At 38.8% G+C, this 19,859-nt stretch overlaps 1 protein-coding gene across 1 annotated transcript in view; it reads left to right on the top strand.

The window, feature by feature from the left end:
• LOC121871013 (bromodomain-containing protein 4B-like) overlaps positions 1 to 19,859 on the top strand; it is an 85,334-nt gene that overhangs the window by 41,962 nt on the left and 23,513 nt on the right. Inside the window, exons 4-5 of the mRNA XM_042373068.1 lie at positions 13,357 to 13,489; positions 15,314 to 15,521. Coding sequence (XP_042229002.1) covers positions 13,357 to 13,489; positions 15,314 to 15,521 — 341 coding nt within the window. The remainder of the gene's footprint in view (positions 1 to 13,356; positions 13,490 to 15,313; positions 15,522 to 19,859) is intronic.

Raw genomic sequence — 19,859 nt, 5'->3', positions numbered from 1 at the left:
TAGTGTGATATAAGTTGTTCCTAAACTACTGTAACTCACCTTACTGTGTGACATAAGTTGCTCCTAAACTACTGTAACTCACCGTACTGAAGTGTGAGATAAGTTGCTCCTAAACTACTGTAACTCACCTTACTGTAGTGTGACATACATTGCTCCTAAACTACTGTAGCTCACCTTACTGTAGTGTGACATAAGTTGCTCATAATCTACTGTAACTCACCTTACTGTAGTGTGACATAAGTTGTTCCTAAACTACTATATATCACCTTACTGTAGTGTGACATAAGTTGTTCCTAAACTACTGTAACTCACCTTACTGTAGTGTGACATAAGTTGTTCCTAACATACTGCAACGCACCTTACTGTACTGTGACATAAGTTGTTCCTAACCTACTACAACTCACCTTACTGTAGTGTGACATAAGTTGTTCCTAAACTACTATAACTCACCTTACTGTAGTGTGACTTAAGTTACTTCTAAACTACTTTAACTCACCTTGCTGTAGTGTGACATAAGTTGTTCCTAAACTACTGTAACTCACCTTACTGTAGTGTGACATAAGTTGCTCCTAAACTACTATAACTCACCTTACTGTAGTGTGACTTAAATTACTTCTAAACTACTGTAACTCACCTTACTGTAGTGTGACATAAGTTGTTCCTACCCTAATGTAACTCACCTTACTGTAGTATGACATAAGTTTCTCCTAAACTACTGTAACTCACCATACTGTAGTGCGACCTAAGTTGCTCCTAAACTACTGTAACTCACCTTACTGTAGTGTGACTTAAGTTGCTCCTAAACTACTGTAACTCACCTTACTGTAGTATGACATAAGTTGCTCCTAAACTACTGTAATTCACCTTACTGTAGTGTTACATAAGTTGCTCCTAAACTTCTGTAACTCACCTTAGTGTGAGATAAGTTGCTCCTAAGCTACTGTAACTCACCTTACTGTAGTGTGACTTAAGTTGCTCCTAAGCTACTGTAACTCGCTTTACTGTAGTGTGACATAAGTTGCTCCTTAACTACTGTAACTCACCTTACTGTAGTGTGGCTTTAGTTGCTCCTAATCTACTGTAACTCACTTTACTGTAGAGTGACTTAACTTTCTTCTTAACTACTGTAACTCACATTAGTGTGACATAAGTTGCTCCTAAATTACTATAACTCACCTTACTGTAGTGTGACATATGTTGCTCCTAAATTACTATAACTCACCTTTCTGCAGTGGGACTTAATTTGCTTCTAAACTACTGTAACTCACCTTACTATAGTGTGACATAAGTCCCTCCTAAACTAATGTAACTCACATTAGTGTGACATAAATAGCTCCTGAACTACTGTAAATCACCCTACTGTAGTGTGACATAAGTTGCTCTTAAACTACTGTAACTCACCTTACTGTAGTGTGACATAAGTTGTTCCTAAACTAATGTAATTCAAATTACTGTAGTGTGACATAAGTTTCTTCCTTACCTGCTGTAACTCACCTTACTGTAGTGTGACATAAGTTTCTCCTAAACTATTGTAACTCACCTTACTGTATTGTGACATAAGTTGTTCCTAGCCTGCTGTAACTCACCTTAATGTAGTGTGACATAAGTTTCTCCTAAACTACTGTAACTCACCTTACTGTATTGTGAGATAAGTTGCTCCAAAACTACTGTAACTCACCTTACTGTAGTGTGACATAAGTTTCTCCTAAACTACTGTAACTCACCTTACTGTAGTGTGACATAAGTTGCTCCTAAACTCCTATATCTCACCATACTGTAGTGTGACATAAGTTGCTCCTAAACTACTGTAACTCACTTTACTGTAGTGTGACATAAGTTGCTCCTAAACTATTGTAACTCACCTTACTGTAGTGTTACATAAGTTGCTCCTAAACTACTGTAACTCACCATACCTTAGTGCGACTGAAGTTGCTCCTAAAATACTGTAACTCACCTTAGTGTGAGACAAGTTGCTCCTAAACTACTGTAACTCAACTTACTGTAGTGTGACTTAAGTTGCTCCTAAACTACTGTAACTCGCCTTACTGTAGTGTGGCATAAGTTGCTCCTAAGCTACTGTAACTCACCTTACTGTAGTGTGACTTAAGTTTCTCTTTAACTACTGTAACACACATTAGTGTGACATAAGTTGCTCCTAAATTACTATAACTCACCTTACTGTAGTGTGACATATGTTGCTTCTAAATTACTTTAACTCACCTTACTGCAGTGTGACTTAAGTTGCTTCTAAACTACTGTAACTCACCTTACTGTAGTGTGACATAAGTTCCTCCTAAACTAATGTAACTCACATTAGTGTGACATAAGTTGCTCCTGAACTACTGTAACTCATATTACTGTATTGTGACATAAGTTGCTTCTAAACTACTGTAACTCTCCTTATTGTAGTGTGACATAAGTTCCTCCTAAACTAATGTAACTCACATTAGTGTGACATAAGTTGCTCCTAAATTACTATAACTCACCTTGCTGTAGTGTGACATATGTTGCTCCTAAATTACTATCACTCACCTTACTGAAGTGTGACATATGTTGCTCCTAAATTACTATAACTCACCTTACTGTAGTGTGACATATGTTGCTCCTAAATTACTATAACCCACCTTACTCCAGTGTGACTTAAGTTGCTTCTATACTACTGTAACTCACCTTACTGTAGTGTGACATAAGTTCCTCCTAAACTAATGTAACTCACATTAGTGTGACATCATTTGCTCCTGAACTACTGTAACTCACATTACTGTAGTGTGACATAAATTGCTTCTAATCTACTGTAACTCACCTTACTGTAGTGTGACATAAGTTGCTCCTAAACTACTTTGACTCACCATTCTGTGAGATAAGTTGCTCCTAAGCTACTGTAACTCCCCATACTATAGTGTGACCTAAGTTGCTCCTAAACTACTGTAACTCACCTTACTGTAGAGTGACATAAGTTGCTCCAGAACTAATGTAACTTACCTAACTGTAGTGTGACAGAAGTTGTTCCTAAACTACTGCAATTCAAATTACTGTAGTGTGACATAAGTTGCTCCTAAATTACTGTAACTCACCTTACTGTAGTGTGAATTAAGTTGCTCCTCAACTACGGTAACTCACCTTCCTGTAGTGTGACATAAGTTTCTCCTAAACTACTGTAACTCACCTTACTGTAGTGTGACATACGTTGTTCCTAAACTACTGTAACTCACCTTACTGTACTGTGACATAAGTTGTTCCTAAACTACTGTAACTCACCTTACTGTAGTGTGACATAAGTTGCTCCTAAACACCTGTAACTCACCTTACTGTAGAGTGACATAAGTTGCTCCAGAACTACTGTAACTCACCTTATTGTAGTGTGACATAAGTTGTTCCTAAACTACTGTAACTAACCTTACTGTAGTGTGACATAAGTTGGTCCTAAACTACTGTAATTCACCTTACTGTAGTGTGACATAAGATGTTCCTAAACTACAGTAACTCACCTAACTGTAGTGTTACATAAGTTGCTCCTAAACTACTGTAACTCACCATGCTGTAGTGCGACCTAAGTTGCTCCTAAACTACTGTAACTCACCTTAGTGTGAGACAAGTTGCTCCTAAACTACTGTAACTCGCCTTACTGTAGTGTGACTTAAGTTTCTCCTTAACTACTGTAACTCAAATTAGTGTGACATATGTTGCTCCTAAATTACTATAACTCACCTTACTGCAGTGTGACTTAAGTTGCTTCAAAACTACTGTAACTCACCTTACTGTAGTGTGACATAAGTTGCTCCTAAACTACTATGACTCACCTTACTGTAGTGTGACATAAGTTGCTTCTAAACTACTGTAACTCACCTTACTGTAGTGTGACTTAAGTTGCTCCTAAACTACTGTAACTCACCTTACTGTAGTGCTCAAAGGTACTGTAACTGACCTTACTGTACTGTGAGTTAAGTTGCTCCTAAACTACTGTAACTCACTTTACTGTAGTGTGACTTAAGTTTCTTCTTAACTACTGTAACTCACATTAGTGTGACATAAGTTGTTCCTAAACTACTGTAACTCACCTGACTGTAGTGTGACATACGTTCCTCCTAAACTACTGTAACTCACCTTACTGTAGAGTGACATATGTTGCTCCAGAACTACTGTAACTCACCTTATTGTAGTGTGACATAAGTTGTTCCTAAACTACTGTAACTCACCTTACTGTAGTGTGACATAAGTTGTTCCTAAACTACTGTAGCTAACCTTACTGTGTGACATAAGTTGCTCCTAAACTACTGTAACTCTCCTTACTGTAGTGTGACTTAACTTTCTCCTAAACTACTGAAACTCACCTTACTGTAGTATGACATAAGTTGCTCCTAAACTACTGTAACTCACCTTACTGTAGTGACATAAGTTGCTCCAGAACTACTGTAACTAACCTTACTGTGTGACATAAGTTGCTCCTAAACTCCTGTAACTCTCCTTACTGTAGTATGACATAAGTTGCTCCTAAACTACTGTAACTCACCTTACTGTAGAGTGACATAAGTTGCTCCAGAACTACTGTAACTCACTTTACTGTAGTGTGACTTAAGTTTCTCCTCAACTACTGTAACTCACATTAGTGTGACATAAGTTGTTCCTAAACTACTGTAACTCACCTGACTGTAGTGTGACATAAGTTGTTCCTAAACTAATGTAACTCACCTTACTGTAGTGTGACATAAGTTGTTCCTAAATTACTGTAACTCACCTTACTGTGTGACATAAGTTGCTCCTAAACTACTGTAATTCACCTTACTGTAGTGTGACATAAGATGTTCCTAAACTACTGTAACTCACCTTACTGTAGTGTGACTTAGGTTGCTCCTAAACTACTGTAATTCACCTTACGGTAGTGTGACATAAGTTGCTACTAAACTACTATAACTCACCTTACTGTAGTGTGACTTAAGTTGCTTCTAAACTACTGTAACTCAACTTACTGTAGAGTGGCATAAGTTGATCCTAAACTACTGTAATTCAAATTAATGTAGTGTGACATAAGTTGTTCCTAACCTACTGTAACTCACCTTACTGTTGTGTGACATAAGTTGCTCCTAAACTACTGTAACTCACCTTGCTGTAGTGTGACATAAGTTGTTTCTAAATTACTGTAACTCACCTTACTGTGTGACATAAGTTGCTCCTAAACTACTGTGACTCACCTTAGTGTGAGATAAGTTGCTCCTAAACTACTGTAACTCACCATACTGTGGTGTGACCTAAGTTGCTCCTAAACTACTGTAACTCACCTTACTGTAGTGTGACTTAAGTTGTTCCTAAACTACTGTAACTCACCTTACTGTAGTGTGACATAAGTTGTTCCTAAACTACTGTAACTCACCTTACTGTAGTGTGACTTAAGTTTCTCCTAAACTACTGTAAGTCACCTCACTGTAGTATATCATAAGTTGCTCCTAAACTACTGTAACTCACCTTACTGTAGAGTGACATAAGTTGCTCCAGAACTACTGTAACTCACCTTACTGTAGTGTGACATAAGTTGTTCCTAAACTACTGTAACTCACCATACTGTGTGACATAAGTTGCTCCTAAACTACTATGACTCACCTTAGTGTGAGATAAGTTGCTCCTAAACTACTGTAACTCACCATACTGTAGTGTGACCTAAGTTGCTCCTAAACTACTTTAACTCACCTTACTGTAATGTGACTTAAGTTTCTCCTAAACTACTGTAACTCACCTTACTGTAGAGTGACATAAGTTGCTCCAGAACTACTGTAACTCACCTTATTGTAGTGTGACATAAGTTGTTCCTAAACTACTGTAACTCACCTTACTGTAGTGTGACATAAGTTGTTCCTAAACTACTGTAACTCACCTTACTGTAGTGTGACTTAAGTTTCTCCTAAACTACTGTAACTCACCTCACTGTAGTATGACATAAGTTGCTCCAAAACTACTGTAACTCACCTTACTATAAAGTGACATAAGTTGCTCCAGAACTACTGTAACTCACCTTACTGTAGTGTGACATAAGTTGTTCCTAAACTACTGTAACTCACCTCACTGTAGTGTGACATAAGTTGTTCCTAAGCTACTGTAACTCACCTTTCTGTAGTGTGACATAAGTTGTTCCTAAATTACTGTAACTCACCTTACTGTGTGACATATGTTGCTCCTAAACTACTGTAATTCACCTTACTGTAGTGTGACATAAGATGTTCCTAAACTACTGTAACTCACCTTACTGTAGTGTGACTTAGGTTGCTCCTAAACTACTGTAATTCACCTTACGGTAGTGTGACATAAGTTGCTACTAAACTACTATAACTCACCTTACTGTAGTGTGACTTAAGTTGCTTCTAAACTACTGTAACTCAACCTCCTGTAGAGTGGCATAAGTTGTTCCTAAACTACTGTAATTCAAATTAATGTAGTGTGACATAAGTTGTTCCTAACCTACTGTAACTCACCTTACTGTAGTGTGACATAAGTTGCTCCTAAACTACTGTAACTCACCTTACTGTAGTGTGACATAAGTTGTTCCTAAATTACTGTAACTCACCTTACTGTGTGACATAAGTTGCTCCTAAACTACTGTGACTCACCTTAGTGTGAGATAAGTTGCTCCTAAACTACTGTAACTCACCATACTGTGGTGTGACCTAAGTTGCTCCTAAACTACTGTAACTCACCTTACTGTAGTGTGACTTAAGTTGCTCTTAAACTACTGTTACTCACTTTACTGTAGTGTGACATAAGTTGCTACTAAACTACTGTAACTCACCTTACTGTAGTGGGACTTAAGTTGCTCCTACACTACTGTAACTCACCTTACTGTAGTGTGACTTAAGTTTCTCCTAAACTACTGTAACTCACCTTACTGTAGTGTGACATAAGTTTCTCCTAAACTACTGTATCTCACCTTAATGTAGAGTGACATAAGTTGCTCCATAACTACTTTAACTCACCTTACTGTAGTGTGACATAAGTTGTTCCTAAACTACTGTAACTCACCTTACTGTGTGACATAAATTGCTCTTAAACTACTGTAACTCACCTTACTGTAGTGTGATATAAGTTGCTCCTAAAATACTGTAACTCACCTTACTGTAGAGTGAAATATGTTGCTTCTAAACTACTGTAACTCACCTTAGTGTGAGATGTGTTTTTCCTAAACTACTGTAACTCACCTTACTGTAGTGTGACTTAAGCTGCTTCTTAAACTACTGTAACTCACCTTACTGTAGTGTGACTTAAGTTTCTCCTAAACTACTGTAACTCACCTCACTGTAGTATGACATAAGTTGCTCCAGAACTACTGTAACTCACCTTACTGTAGTGTGACATAAGTTGTTCCTAAACTACTGTAACTCACCTGACTGTAGTGTGACATAAGTTGTTCCTAAGCTACTGTAACTCACCTCTCTGTAGTGTGACATAAGTTGTTCCTAAATTACTGTAACTCACCTTACTGTGTGACATATGTTGCTCCTAAACTACTGTAATTCACCTTACTGTAGTGTGACATAAGATGTTCCTAAACTACTCTAACTCACCTTACTGTAGTGTGACTTAGGTTGCTCCTAAACTACTGTAATTCACCTTACGGTAGTGTGACATAAGTTGCTACTAAACTACTATAACTCACCTTACTGTAGTGTGACTTAAGTTGCTTCTAAAACTGTAACTCAACCTCCTGTAACTCAACTACTGTAATTCCTGTTCCTAACCTACTGTAACTCACCTTACTGTAGTGTGACATAAGTTGCTCCTAAACTACTGTAACTCACCTTACTGTAGTGTGACATAAGTTGTTCCTAAATTACTGTAACTCACCTTACTGTGTGACATAAGTTGCTCCTAAACTACTGTGACTCACCTTAGTGTGAGATAAGTTGCTCCTAAACTACTGTAACTCACCATACTGTGGTGTGACCTAAGTTGCTCCTAAACTACTGTAACTCACCTTACTGTAGTGTGATTTAAGTTGCTCTTAAACTACTGTTACTCACTTTACTGTAGTGTGACATAAGTTGCTACTAAACTACTGTAACTCACCTTACTGTAGTGGGACTTAAGTTGCTCCTACACTACTGTAACTCACCTTACTGTAGTGTGACTTAAGTTTCTCCTAAACTACTGTAACTCACCTTACTGTAGTGTGACATAAGTTTCTCCTAAACTACTGTATCTCACCTTAATGTAGAGTGACATAAGTTGCTCCATAACTACTTTAACTCACCTTACTGTAGTGTGACATAAGTTGTTCCTAAACTACTGTAACTCACCTTACTGTGTGACATAAATTGCTCTTAAACTACTGTAACTCACCTTACTGTAGTGTGATATAAGTTGCTCCTAAAATACTGTAACTCACCTTACTGTAGAGTGAAATATGTTGCTTCTAAACTACTGTAACTCACCTTAGTGTGAGATGTGTTTTTCCTAAACTACTGTAACTCACCTTACTGTAGTGTGACTTAAGCTGCTTCTTAAACTACTGTAACTCACCGTACTGTACTGTGACATAAGTTGCTCCTAAACTATTGTAACTCACCTTACTGTAGTGTGACATAAGTTGTTCCTAAACTACTGTAACTCACCTTACTGTAGTGTGACATAAGTTGCTCCTAAACTATTGTAACTCACCTTACTGTAGTGTGACATAAGTTGTTCCTAAACTACTGTAACTCACCTTACTGTAGTGTGACATAAGTTGCTCCAAAACTACTATGACTCACCTTAGTGTGAGATAAGTTGCTCCTAAACTACTGTAACTCACCTTACTGTAGTGTGACATAAGTTGTTCCTAAACTACTGTAACTCACCTTTCTGTAGTGTGACTTAAGTTTCTCCTAAACTACTGTAACTCACCTCACTGTAGTACGACATAAGTTGCTCCTAAACTACTGTAACTCACCTTACTGTAGAGTGACATAAGTTGCTCCAGAACTACTTTAACTCACCTTACTGTAGTGTGACATAAGTTGTTCCTAAACTACTGTAACTCACCTTACTGTGTGACATAAGTTTCTCCTAAACTACTATGACTCACCTTAGTGTGAGATAAGTTGCTCCTAAACTACTGTAACTCACCATACTGTAGTGTGACCTAAGTTGCTCCTAAACTACTTTAACTCACCTTACTGTAGTGTGACTTAAGTTTCTCCTAAACTACTGTAACTCACCTTACTGTAGAGTGACATAAGTTGCTCCAGAACTACTGTAACTCACCTTATCGTAGTGTGACATAAGTTGTTCCTAAACTACTGTAACTCACCTTACTGTAGTGTGACATAAGTTGTTCCTAAACTACTGTGACTCACCTTACTGTAGTGTGACTTAAGTTTCTCCTAAACTACTGTATCTCACCTTAATGTAGAGTGACATAAGTTGCTCCATAACTACTTTAACTCACCTTACTGTAGTGTGACATAAGTTGTTCCTAAACTACTGTAACTCACCTTACTGTGTGACATAAATTGCTCTTAAACTACTGTAACTCACCTTACTGTAGTGTGATATAAGTTGTTCCTAAAATACTGTAACTCACCTTACTGTAGAGTGAAATATGTTGCTTCTAAACTACTGTAACTCACCTTAGTGTGAGATGTGTTTTTCCTAAACTACTGTAACTCACCTTACTGTAGTGTGACTTAAGCTGCTTCTTAAACTACTGTAACTCACCTTACTGTAGTGTGACTTAAGTTTCTCCTAAACTACTGTAACTCACCTCACTGTAGTATGACATAAGTTGCTCCAGAACTACTGTAACTCACCTTACTGTAGTGTGACATAAGTTGTTCCTAAACTACTGTAACTCACCTGACTGTAGTGTGACATAAGTTGTTCCTAAGCTACTGTAACTCACCTCTCTGTAGTGTGACATAAGTTGTTCCTAAATTACTGTAACTCACCTTACTGTGTGACATATGTTGCTCCTAAACTACTGTAATTCACCTTACTGTAGTGTGACATAAGATGTTCCTAAACTACTCTAACTCACCTTACTGTAGTGTGACTTAGGTTGCTCCTAAACTACTGTAATTCACCTTACGGTAGTGTGACATAAGTTGCTACTAAACTACTATAACTCACCTTACTGTAGTGTGACTTAAGTTGCTTCTAAACTACTGTAACTCAACCTCCTGTAGAGTGGCATAAGTTGTTCCTAAACTACTGTAATTCAAATTAATGTAGTGTGACATAAGTTGTTCCTAACCTACTGTAACTCACCTTACTGTAGTGTGACATAAGTTGCTCCTAAACTACTGTAACTCACCTTACTGTAGTGTGACATAAGTTGTTCCTAAATTACTGTAACTCACCTTACTGTGTGACATAAGTTGCTCCTAAACTACTGTGACTCACCTTAGTGTGAGATAAGTTGCTCCAAAACTACTGTAACTCACCATACTGTGGTGTGACCTAAGTTGCTCCTAAACTACTGTAACTCACCTTACTGTAGTGTGACTTAAGTTGCTCTTAAACTACTGTTACTCACTTTACTGTAGTGTGACATAAGTTGCTACTAAACTACTGTAACTCACCTTACTGTAGTGTGACTTAAGTTGCTCCTACACTACTGTAACTCACCTTACTGTAGTGTGACTTAAATTTCTCCTAAACTACTGTAACTCACCTTACTGTAGTGTGACATAAGTTTCTCCTAAACTACTGTATCTCACCTTAATGTAGAGTGACATAAGTTGCTCCATAACTACTTTAACTCACCTTACTGTAGTGTGACATAAGTTGTTCCTAAACTACTGTAACTCACCTTACTGTGTGACATAAATTGCTCTTAAACTACTGTAACTCACCTTACTGTAGTGTGATATAAGTTGCTCCTAAAATACTGTAACTCACCTTACTGTAGAGTGAAATATGTTGCTTCTAAACTACTGTAACTCACCTTAGTGTGAGATGTGTTTTTCCTAAACTACTGTAACTCACCTTACTGTAGTGTGACTTAAGCTGCTTCTTAAACTACTGTAACTCACCGTACTGTACTGTGACATAAGTTGCTCCTAAACTATTGTAACTCACCTTACTGTAGTGTGACATAAGTTGTTCCTAAACTACTGTAACTCACCTTACTGTAGTGTGACATAAGTTGCTCCTAAACTATTGTAACTCACCTTACTGTAGTGTGACATAAGTTGTTCCTAAACTACTGTAACTCACCTTACTGTAGTGTGACATAAGTTGCTCCAAAACTACTATGACTCACCTTAGTGTGAGATAAGTTGCTCCTAAACTACTGTAACTCACCTTACTGTAGTGTGACATAAGTTGTTCCTAAACTACTGTAACTCACCTTACTGTAGTGTGACTTAAGTTTCTCCTAAACTACTGTAACTCACCTCACTGTAGTACGACATAAGTTGCTCCTAAACTACTGTAACTCACCTTACTGTAGAGTGACATAAGTTGCTCCAGAACTACTTTAACTCACCTTACTGTAGTGTGACATAAGTTGTTCCTAAACTACTGTAACTCACCTTACTGTGTGACATAAGTTTCTCCTAAACTACTATGACTCACCTTAGTGTGAGATAAGTTGCTCCTAAACTACTGTAACTCACCATACTGTAGTGTGACCTAAGTTGCTCCTAAACTACTTTAACTCACCTTACTGTAGTGTGACTTAAGTTTCTCCTAAACTACTGTAACTCACCTTACTGTAGAGTGACATAAGTTGCTCCAGAACTACTGTAACTCACCTTATCGTAGTGTGACATAAGTTGTTCCTAAACTACTGTAACTCACCTTACTGTAGTGTGGCATAAGTTGTTCCTAAACTACTGTGACTCACCTTACTGTAGTGTGACTTAAGTTTCTCCTAAACTACTGTAACTCACCTCACTGTAGTATGACATAAGTTGCTCCTAAACTACTGTAACTCACCTTACTATAGAGTGACATAAGTTGCTCCAGAACTACTGTAACTCACCTTACTGTAGTGTGACATAAGTTGTTCCTAAACTACTGTAACTCACCTTACTGTGTGACATAAGTTGCTCCTAAACTACTATGACCCACCTTAGTGTGAGATAAGTTGCTCCTAAACTACTGTAACTCACCATACTGTAGTGTGACCTAAGTTGCTCCTAAACTACTGTAACTCACATTAGTGTGAGGTAAGTTGCTCCTAAACTACTGTAACTCACCTTACTGTAGTGTGACTTAAGTTGCTCTTAAACTACTGTTACGCACTTTACTGTAGTGTGACATAAGTTGCTCCTAAACTACTGTAACTCACCTTTCTGTAGTGTGACTTAAGTTGCTCCTAAACTACTGTAACTCACCTTACTGTAGTGTGACTTAAGTTTCTCCTAAACTACTGTAACTCACCTTACTGTAGTGTGACATAAGTTGCTCCTAAATTACTGTAACTCACCTTACTGTAGAGCGACATAAGTTGCTCCAGACCTACTGTAACTCACCTTACTGTAGTGTGACATAAGTTGTTCCTAAAGTACTGTAACTCACCTTACTGTAGTGTGGCATAAGTTGTTCCTAAACTACTGTAACTCACCTTACTGTGTGACATAAGTTGCTCCTAAACTACTGTAACTCACCTTACTGTAATGTGACATAAGTTGCTCCTAAAGTACTGTAACTCACCTTACTGTAGTGTGACATATGTTGCTTCTAAACTACTGTAGCTCACCTTAGTGAGATGTGTTTTTCCTAAACTACTGTAACTCACCGTACTGTAGTGTGACATAAGTTGTTCTTAAACTACTGTAACTCACCTTACTGTAGTGTGACATAAGTTGTTCCTAAACTACTGTAACTCACCTTACTGTGTGACATAAGTTGCTCCTAAACTACTGTAACTCACCTTACTGTAGTGTGACATAAGTTGCTCCAAAGGTACTGTAACTCACCTTACTGTAGTGTGACATATGTTGCTTCTAAACTACTGTAGCTCACCTTAGTGTGAGATGTGTTTTTCCTAAACTACTGTAACTCACCTTACTTTAGTGTGACTTAAGCTGCTTCTAAACTACTGTAACTCACCGTACTGTAGTGTGACATAAGTTGCTCCTAAACTATTGTAACTCACCTTACTGTAGTGTGAAATATGTTGCTCCTAAACTACTATACATCGCCTTACTGTAGTGTGACATAAGTTGTTCTTAAACTATTGTAACTCACCTTACTGTAGTGTGACTTAAGTTGTTCCTAAACTACTGTAACTCACCGTACTGTAGTGTGACATAAGTTGCTCCTAAACTATTGTAACTCACCTTAGTGTGACATAAGTTTCTTCTAATCTACTGTAACTCACCTTACTGTAGTGTTACATAAGTTTCTCCTAAACTACTTTGACTCACCTTAGTGCTTCACCTGCAGGTCTCTCGTGTGACTCATGTAAGGCGTTCTTCCGTCGTGCAGTTCACAACGACGCGTTTGTTAATTTCACGTGCCCGTACGATGGTCACTGCGTCATCAACATCGCCTCCCGGAAATGTTGCCAGTACTGCAGGTCAGTCCCACACTCTGCCTCTCATTTACTGCTGTGGTGTCTAGTACTTGTGATGGGATGTTCAGTGTTGGTTTTGGGTATTAAGATAGTTAGAGAGAACCGATTGCCTGTTAACACAAAAGTAATTCTGAAAAAAATCTATTTGTGCTGACGTAGTTAGCATATAAAACAAATAGAGTATCGTCCTAATATCTGAGGATTGTCGACCACAGTTACCGCAACTCTAAACGCTCTCGGACTGTTTTTACCAAAGTTACTATGTCTGTTAATAACTAAGCTCAACAGAGCGAGATTATAATTGTGATCTAAAAAAACAAGTGCCAAACTTAAATTCGTCAAACTTAATTTATCATAAGACTTAACCTAAACAAACCTAACCTAAATTAAGCTCATCTAACTTAACCTTATCATATAGGGATTAACCTACCCAGGCACAGGTCTGCGACCCACATCGAGGTCTGGGGGGACGAAAAAAATTAATAAATAAATTGCATCACGATATAAATACAGAAATGGGAAAATAAAACAGATCTAGAGTGATAAACAATATATGGGTTGTATCGTCAAGTAAGAGGAACAATTGAGACCCTGCAATTGTGTGCAAATGAGGCAGAAAGTAAGATCACCAACCTGGGACTTGATCCCAATTTTTATGATGCCATATAGCAGGAGGGTCTACTATTAGACAACACATTATGCTTCCAATAACTTCTTCCTAGCTGTTAGTACCTCTCTGTTTGATAGCTGCCTACTACTTACCCTAACCCATTTAACTTGACATAAACTAACTGAAAATAAACTTAATCTTAACCTTACCTCTCATAATTTAATTGATGACTTAACTCAACCTGACCTTTGACCAGCGATACCTTCTCCCTTTGTATGAAGTGACTTAAAGGTCAACTACAGAGCTGATTTATTTCAGTGTTGTTTTTGTACCATTGTTTTAGCATAACCCCAGGGTAAGAAAATACGTTAAAACATCCTTCATATCCGCCTCTTCGGAGGGAGCCCACACCTCCACTCTCCAGTGAGATCCATGTCAGTATTATGTCATTGTAGTTATTGGTTCATATTTTGTTTAGAAGACTTTATAAGATATTTTTGTGAGGGAATTAAAAATTAGAATACAGTACAAAGATAATAGCCCAAAAAGGGGTAATGAACTGTCACACCCGAAACACCACTAACAACCGGGCTCACCTACTGTGTTCTTCCCACACGCATGTGGTGTTGCCTTACGACTTATTTTACAAATTTGATATATAAATGACATATAAGTAATTACTGTTATTTGTCCCCATTTCGTAAATCGTTGTTTTTTATTTTGGGTAATGTTAGCACAACAATCTACTGTATATTATATAGTGTCTGGTGGATGAAATTATATATCAAGTTAACTTTTCAAGGCCTTATCTGTTAGCCATTAATATCCTCAGATCACATCGCCGACATCGCTCCATCTGGGGATGTAAGGCGGTGATGCCAAAAATTACAATATCTTACGCCTAATTTTTTAAGGTGTGATTGCGCGCTTGACTGTTTTTGAGGGGAGGGGGGGAATCATGTCAGCCTTTAAACCCTTGGGTGTCAAAGAAGTGGTTTTCTTCTTTCGTGTGTCTCCCTCCTCCTCAAGTACAGAAAGCTCGTCTGTCTTATCCTTCCCTCTCTCTCAATTACAGGAAATACATCTATCTTCACCCTCCCTCGCCCTGAAGTACATAAAGAAAAAGTCTTCCATGTCTCATTTGGTGAACGTTTATCACATTTGTCACGAGACAAGATACGGGAAGTGTATGCCTAACACATTTGGCAACCTTACAGGTACAGGAAGTGTACGTCTATTGGGATGGAGAGGTCCTGGGTAATGTCGGAGGAGGACCGTGCCCAGATGATGAAGCACAGAGCAGAGAAGAGGGCCAAGACGGAGCCAGAGGACGCCGCTGGCAGGAGAGTTCTGAAGGACGGCAAAAGGGAGCTTGTGGCCTTCGAGCCAAGCCCAAGCACCATGCTAGAACACATGACAACACTGGTCAGTTACGCCTTTGTCTCACTCTGGGGGGAAGAAATGGTGATACCTTCTGTGGGGAAGTAGCAGCAAAGTCTCATGTGGAAGCGGCAAAACTGTCTTGGGTATCTAATGATGCCTCAAGTAGAGGGATAGTAATATTTAAGGAAAGGTGAAAGTAACTATTGTTTCCAGTCAAGATTGTATTGTCTTAAGGGAGATTGCATTATCCCAAAGGGTAAAGCATCTATGCTCATACTTTATCATTGGTGAAGTTATCGCCTCTTGGAACTCATAGTTTTGCTTCAGAGGATGACAAGGAACTTGCAGCATTGTTTCAAAATGATGTGTGGTCTTGCTTGCCTGAGAGTGATGTTGCAAAACAAATTGTCACAGTAATAAAATTAATAACAATAGATATCAGCTCAGTTAATTAAATAACTTAATCCCCCAGTTAACTGGGTTGTTCACATATATTAGATATTGGGGTTTTAGTAACGAAACCCAATTGGAGTTCCTTGTTTTATTATAAAAGGATTATGTCTATAATTCCTGAGTGTAGATCAACTGTAAGTTCCACTATTTATGAGTGAACGAGAAAGAGGACGGTGTTTATGAACATAAGCGTTGATCACGTCCGTTCCATATTAGTTGATGTGAGTGACTGAGCTAAGAGCGTCGCCTCTGGTGCGCGCTTACATAGATGCTGACATATGGGCTTCTCCCTCTTGGGAAAGCTACCGTTCACGTGTTCAACTCATGTCTTACTCATAGACAGTGGAAAGTTACAGGGTGGTGAATTTGAATATAATATCAGATGTATTGACCCATTTATATAATATGTTCTGTTGATGAGACAGGGGCCATTACATTGCTCGGTCACCTACCAGCCGAGCTCCGTGAGGCCTAAATAAGCTCACAGAGTACAGTACATCCTAGACAACCTAACCATGTTATAAACAGATGTGTAGACACTAATCTGGGGATTCTACTACTGTAGGGGTATTAGCTACTACAGGGGACCTAAACTTTATTGTCTTACGGGTTAATATGTTATGAACAGCGTTCATTTTCGATGACACTGCCTTATAATAACAGAACAGAAACATAATTGTCAAAATTAACATAATTGGGGGAATTGTAAGGCTTGGTATGGCAAATTCCCGTGATAGAAAAAATGGCAAATTATTACCCAAATCAGCAAAATGTGTCTCTTTCAAGAATGCTAGATTTTTTTATTTCTCTGAAACAATTTGAATATACATTATAGTGAAATTCATGACAGGAAGTTGAATTAAAGCAGACTTGAGTTGTATATTTAAAGCAAAGTGCTGATGAGTAGGCAAGGTCCGTAATGTACCACAAGTGATTTCACAGTAATCCGGAGCCTTGTAATGCCCTTTCACAACTTGCTGCTTAACACCATCATGGCATTTTAAATAACAGTAGTAAGATTTGGAAAGAACAAATATTGCACATTGTGAAGATGAGCGTGAAACATTGTTTTGAGACTAACTGGCCTATAACTGCATTGCGCAAGGAATAAACGCGAACATGTAGGCTGGACATACGTGTAGGTGTAGATAAGACGACTTACACCGTGACAGTACCTTAGGATCCTCTATTAACAATAAGGAATAATCTTCATCTATTAGGAAAAGTTCTTTAGGCCTATCCAGAGTATAGAGTGTGTCGTTAACAAACCAGGGGAAGGGTTCTAAATGCCATGCAGTAAACTGATGTTGCCCTCGCATAGGAATGTGGATCAGGATAGCATCGTGCGTGAGAGTCGACTCCAACAGTGGGTAATAATGTTCAACCTCATTGTCATTAAAAATAGGAGTTAATTGATACTGCAACTTGGCCATCTGTAAAGCGTCAAGAAGCGTCTGCACAGGCACAAGCTTTGCATCCACACGTCCTATCCCTGCATCTACAATGCTGTCAATTAGTTCATTTTTAGAGGTTACAATCTTTTGAACTGAAATTTCCGCAGCATGCAAATATTCTGTGAAATAAAGGAGCCATTCTAACGTCGGGACTGTGTTCTGTAACCTACTAACAATCCTCGAAACTTGGTTAGACTCCGATATATTGCATTAACCTTTGATTCTAAAGCAGTAATCGCATGAAAGGTTTGAGAAACAACACGATTCTGCTGAGATGCAGCCTGAACGACAATGTTCTTTCGGTCCCCCAATTTAGCTACATCATCGGCCGTTGCCGTGCCAAACAAAGTGCTTTGGATAAGACCCACAAAATTAAAGAGACCCCTTTTTCATCGTGTCTGAGAATGCACTTCCTTAACAAGATCCACTTGAGACGCTGGTAAATTCTTCCCAACATCGACGAGAAGCTTGCGAAGGTTCTGGAGACGAAAGTGTAGAACGTCAATAGTGTGTGAAACTATCGTCGATTCATTAGAAGCTGCGCTGAGACCATGAAGGATGTCCAATGCTGATTGTAGTTGGGCGTCGACGTTGTCCATCTGACGCGGAAGATGGAGCAGTGGATGGAGTTCATACTTGATGTTCACCACGTCCTCAACTATGAGAATGCGTCCGAGAGGTGCAACTAGCGCACCAGGTTTGAGGACGGATGTGGACATGTCTGTCAACACAACGGTGCAACAACACAGTAGAAGCAACACAGTGATGTTCCAAGCCATTCTGTAAGAGATTACACACGGCTTAACATCTACTTGCAGAACGAAGTTTCATACAATAGTCATTAGGAACACTCTGCTTCTGTACAGTCTGTAAAGAGGTGTCTATCACATCATCATCAACTGGAGTTAATAAATTCTCATGGGTCTTTTTAAGGCGATCCGCATGCACAACATCTGCAATCTGTGCATTAGGCTTCCAAATTTTAAATTTGTTGCCTGTTTCTTTAGCAATAATGCGGAATGGACTTGAAAATTTAGCCGAAAACTTGGAGTTCCTTTCCGGTTCTCTTACCATAACAGCGTCTCCAACGTTTAATACGACAGGTTTAGCATGTTTATGTTGCTTGATGATCATTTCGGCGCGCGACGCCGCTAAATGTGATCGGACTTGGGTATGAATATCCGTAAAGACACGAATTTGTTTGGCCGCGAAATCATCCATATTATAAACCGAGTATGGCGCATCTGTAAGGATGTCGTAAGGTAGACGTTTATCTGTACCATAGATAATGTAGTAGGGTGATTTGCCCGTAGAGCTATTAATTGACCTATTTATAGACGCTGCAACCTGCGGTAACCAATCTTCCCATGCGTATTGCAAATCACTGACAATCGGACGCAGTATCTCCAGGATTTTGCGATTAGTTCTCTCAACAAGGCCATTAGCCTGTGGATGATAAGCTGTCACAAAACTTTGTTTAATTCCATATTGCGCACATATTTGCGCTACTAGCTGATTCTTGAACTCTGCCCCATTATCAGAGAGCAGAACTTTAGGCGTAGTATATGGACATATAAGATACATCACTAATGCATAGGCCACAGCATCGGCCGTTTTATATTTTAGTGGGACCAAGACCACGAACCTGGAAAAATGATCCACACGCACCAAGACGTACGTTGATCCCTGATGACTCTTCGGGAGTTGTAACAAGTCAATAGCGACTGTGTCAAACGGACGGTTTGGTGTAGGATATTGTAGAATCGGGGCTGGTGATCCTGTAAAACCTTTATGTTGAGCACATGCCAAACAATTAGCAATGTGTAATTCTATATCTTTCTTCATAGTGTTCCAGAAATACTTCTTTCGTAATTCCGCTAGGCATTTGTCACGACCCTGGTGACCTGCCTGTGGGACATCATGGAACAATGTTATAACCGCTTTACACAAAGTGTCAGGTACGACTGAGACACATTACCCTCTGGCGTCTTTTTCGACCTATGGAGTATGTTATGTCGTAATTCAAAATGACTTAAGGGAAGAATTAATTTGGGGAGTTTAACATCCTCTCCCGATTCGAGAGCAAAAATGACTGCTGACCATAATGGGTCGCGTCGTTGCTCATCTTCCAGTTGCGAAAGAGTGAAGGTTGGTACAGGCATTACTGGTGCTATATTTCTTGACAGAGCGTCGGCGACAACATTCGCCCTCCCAGGTAAATATCTAAACTCGGGGTCAAACTCTTGAATTGTCAGATAACAACGTGCTAATCTGCCTTAACATGTGGCGCTATTTGATCTATCCTGTCCTGCCGATTCTGTTGGTATTGCGTAACAATACTACCAATTGGAAATTTTGTAGGCTGTACTTCGACATTGTTGTGATATACAAGAAAATCACACAAATAACAGCCTTTCTTTAATATCCGTTGAACGCCTGTTCTATTCAGTATCAGGACGCCTGTCAAACCGCC

This window comes from Homarus americanus, unplaced genomic scaffold (genome assembly GCF_018991925.1).
Source record: "Homarus americanus isolate GMGI-L3 unplaced genomic scaffold, GMGI_Hamer_2.0 scaffold52512, whole genome shotgun sequence".
Classification (NCBI taxonomy): Eukaryota; Metazoa; Arthropoda; class Malacostraca; order Decapoda; family Nephropidae; genus Homarus; species Homarus americanus.
The sequence above is the reverse complement of the archived record's forward strand: the minus strand, read 5'-3'. Positions and strand labels throughout refer to the sequence as shown.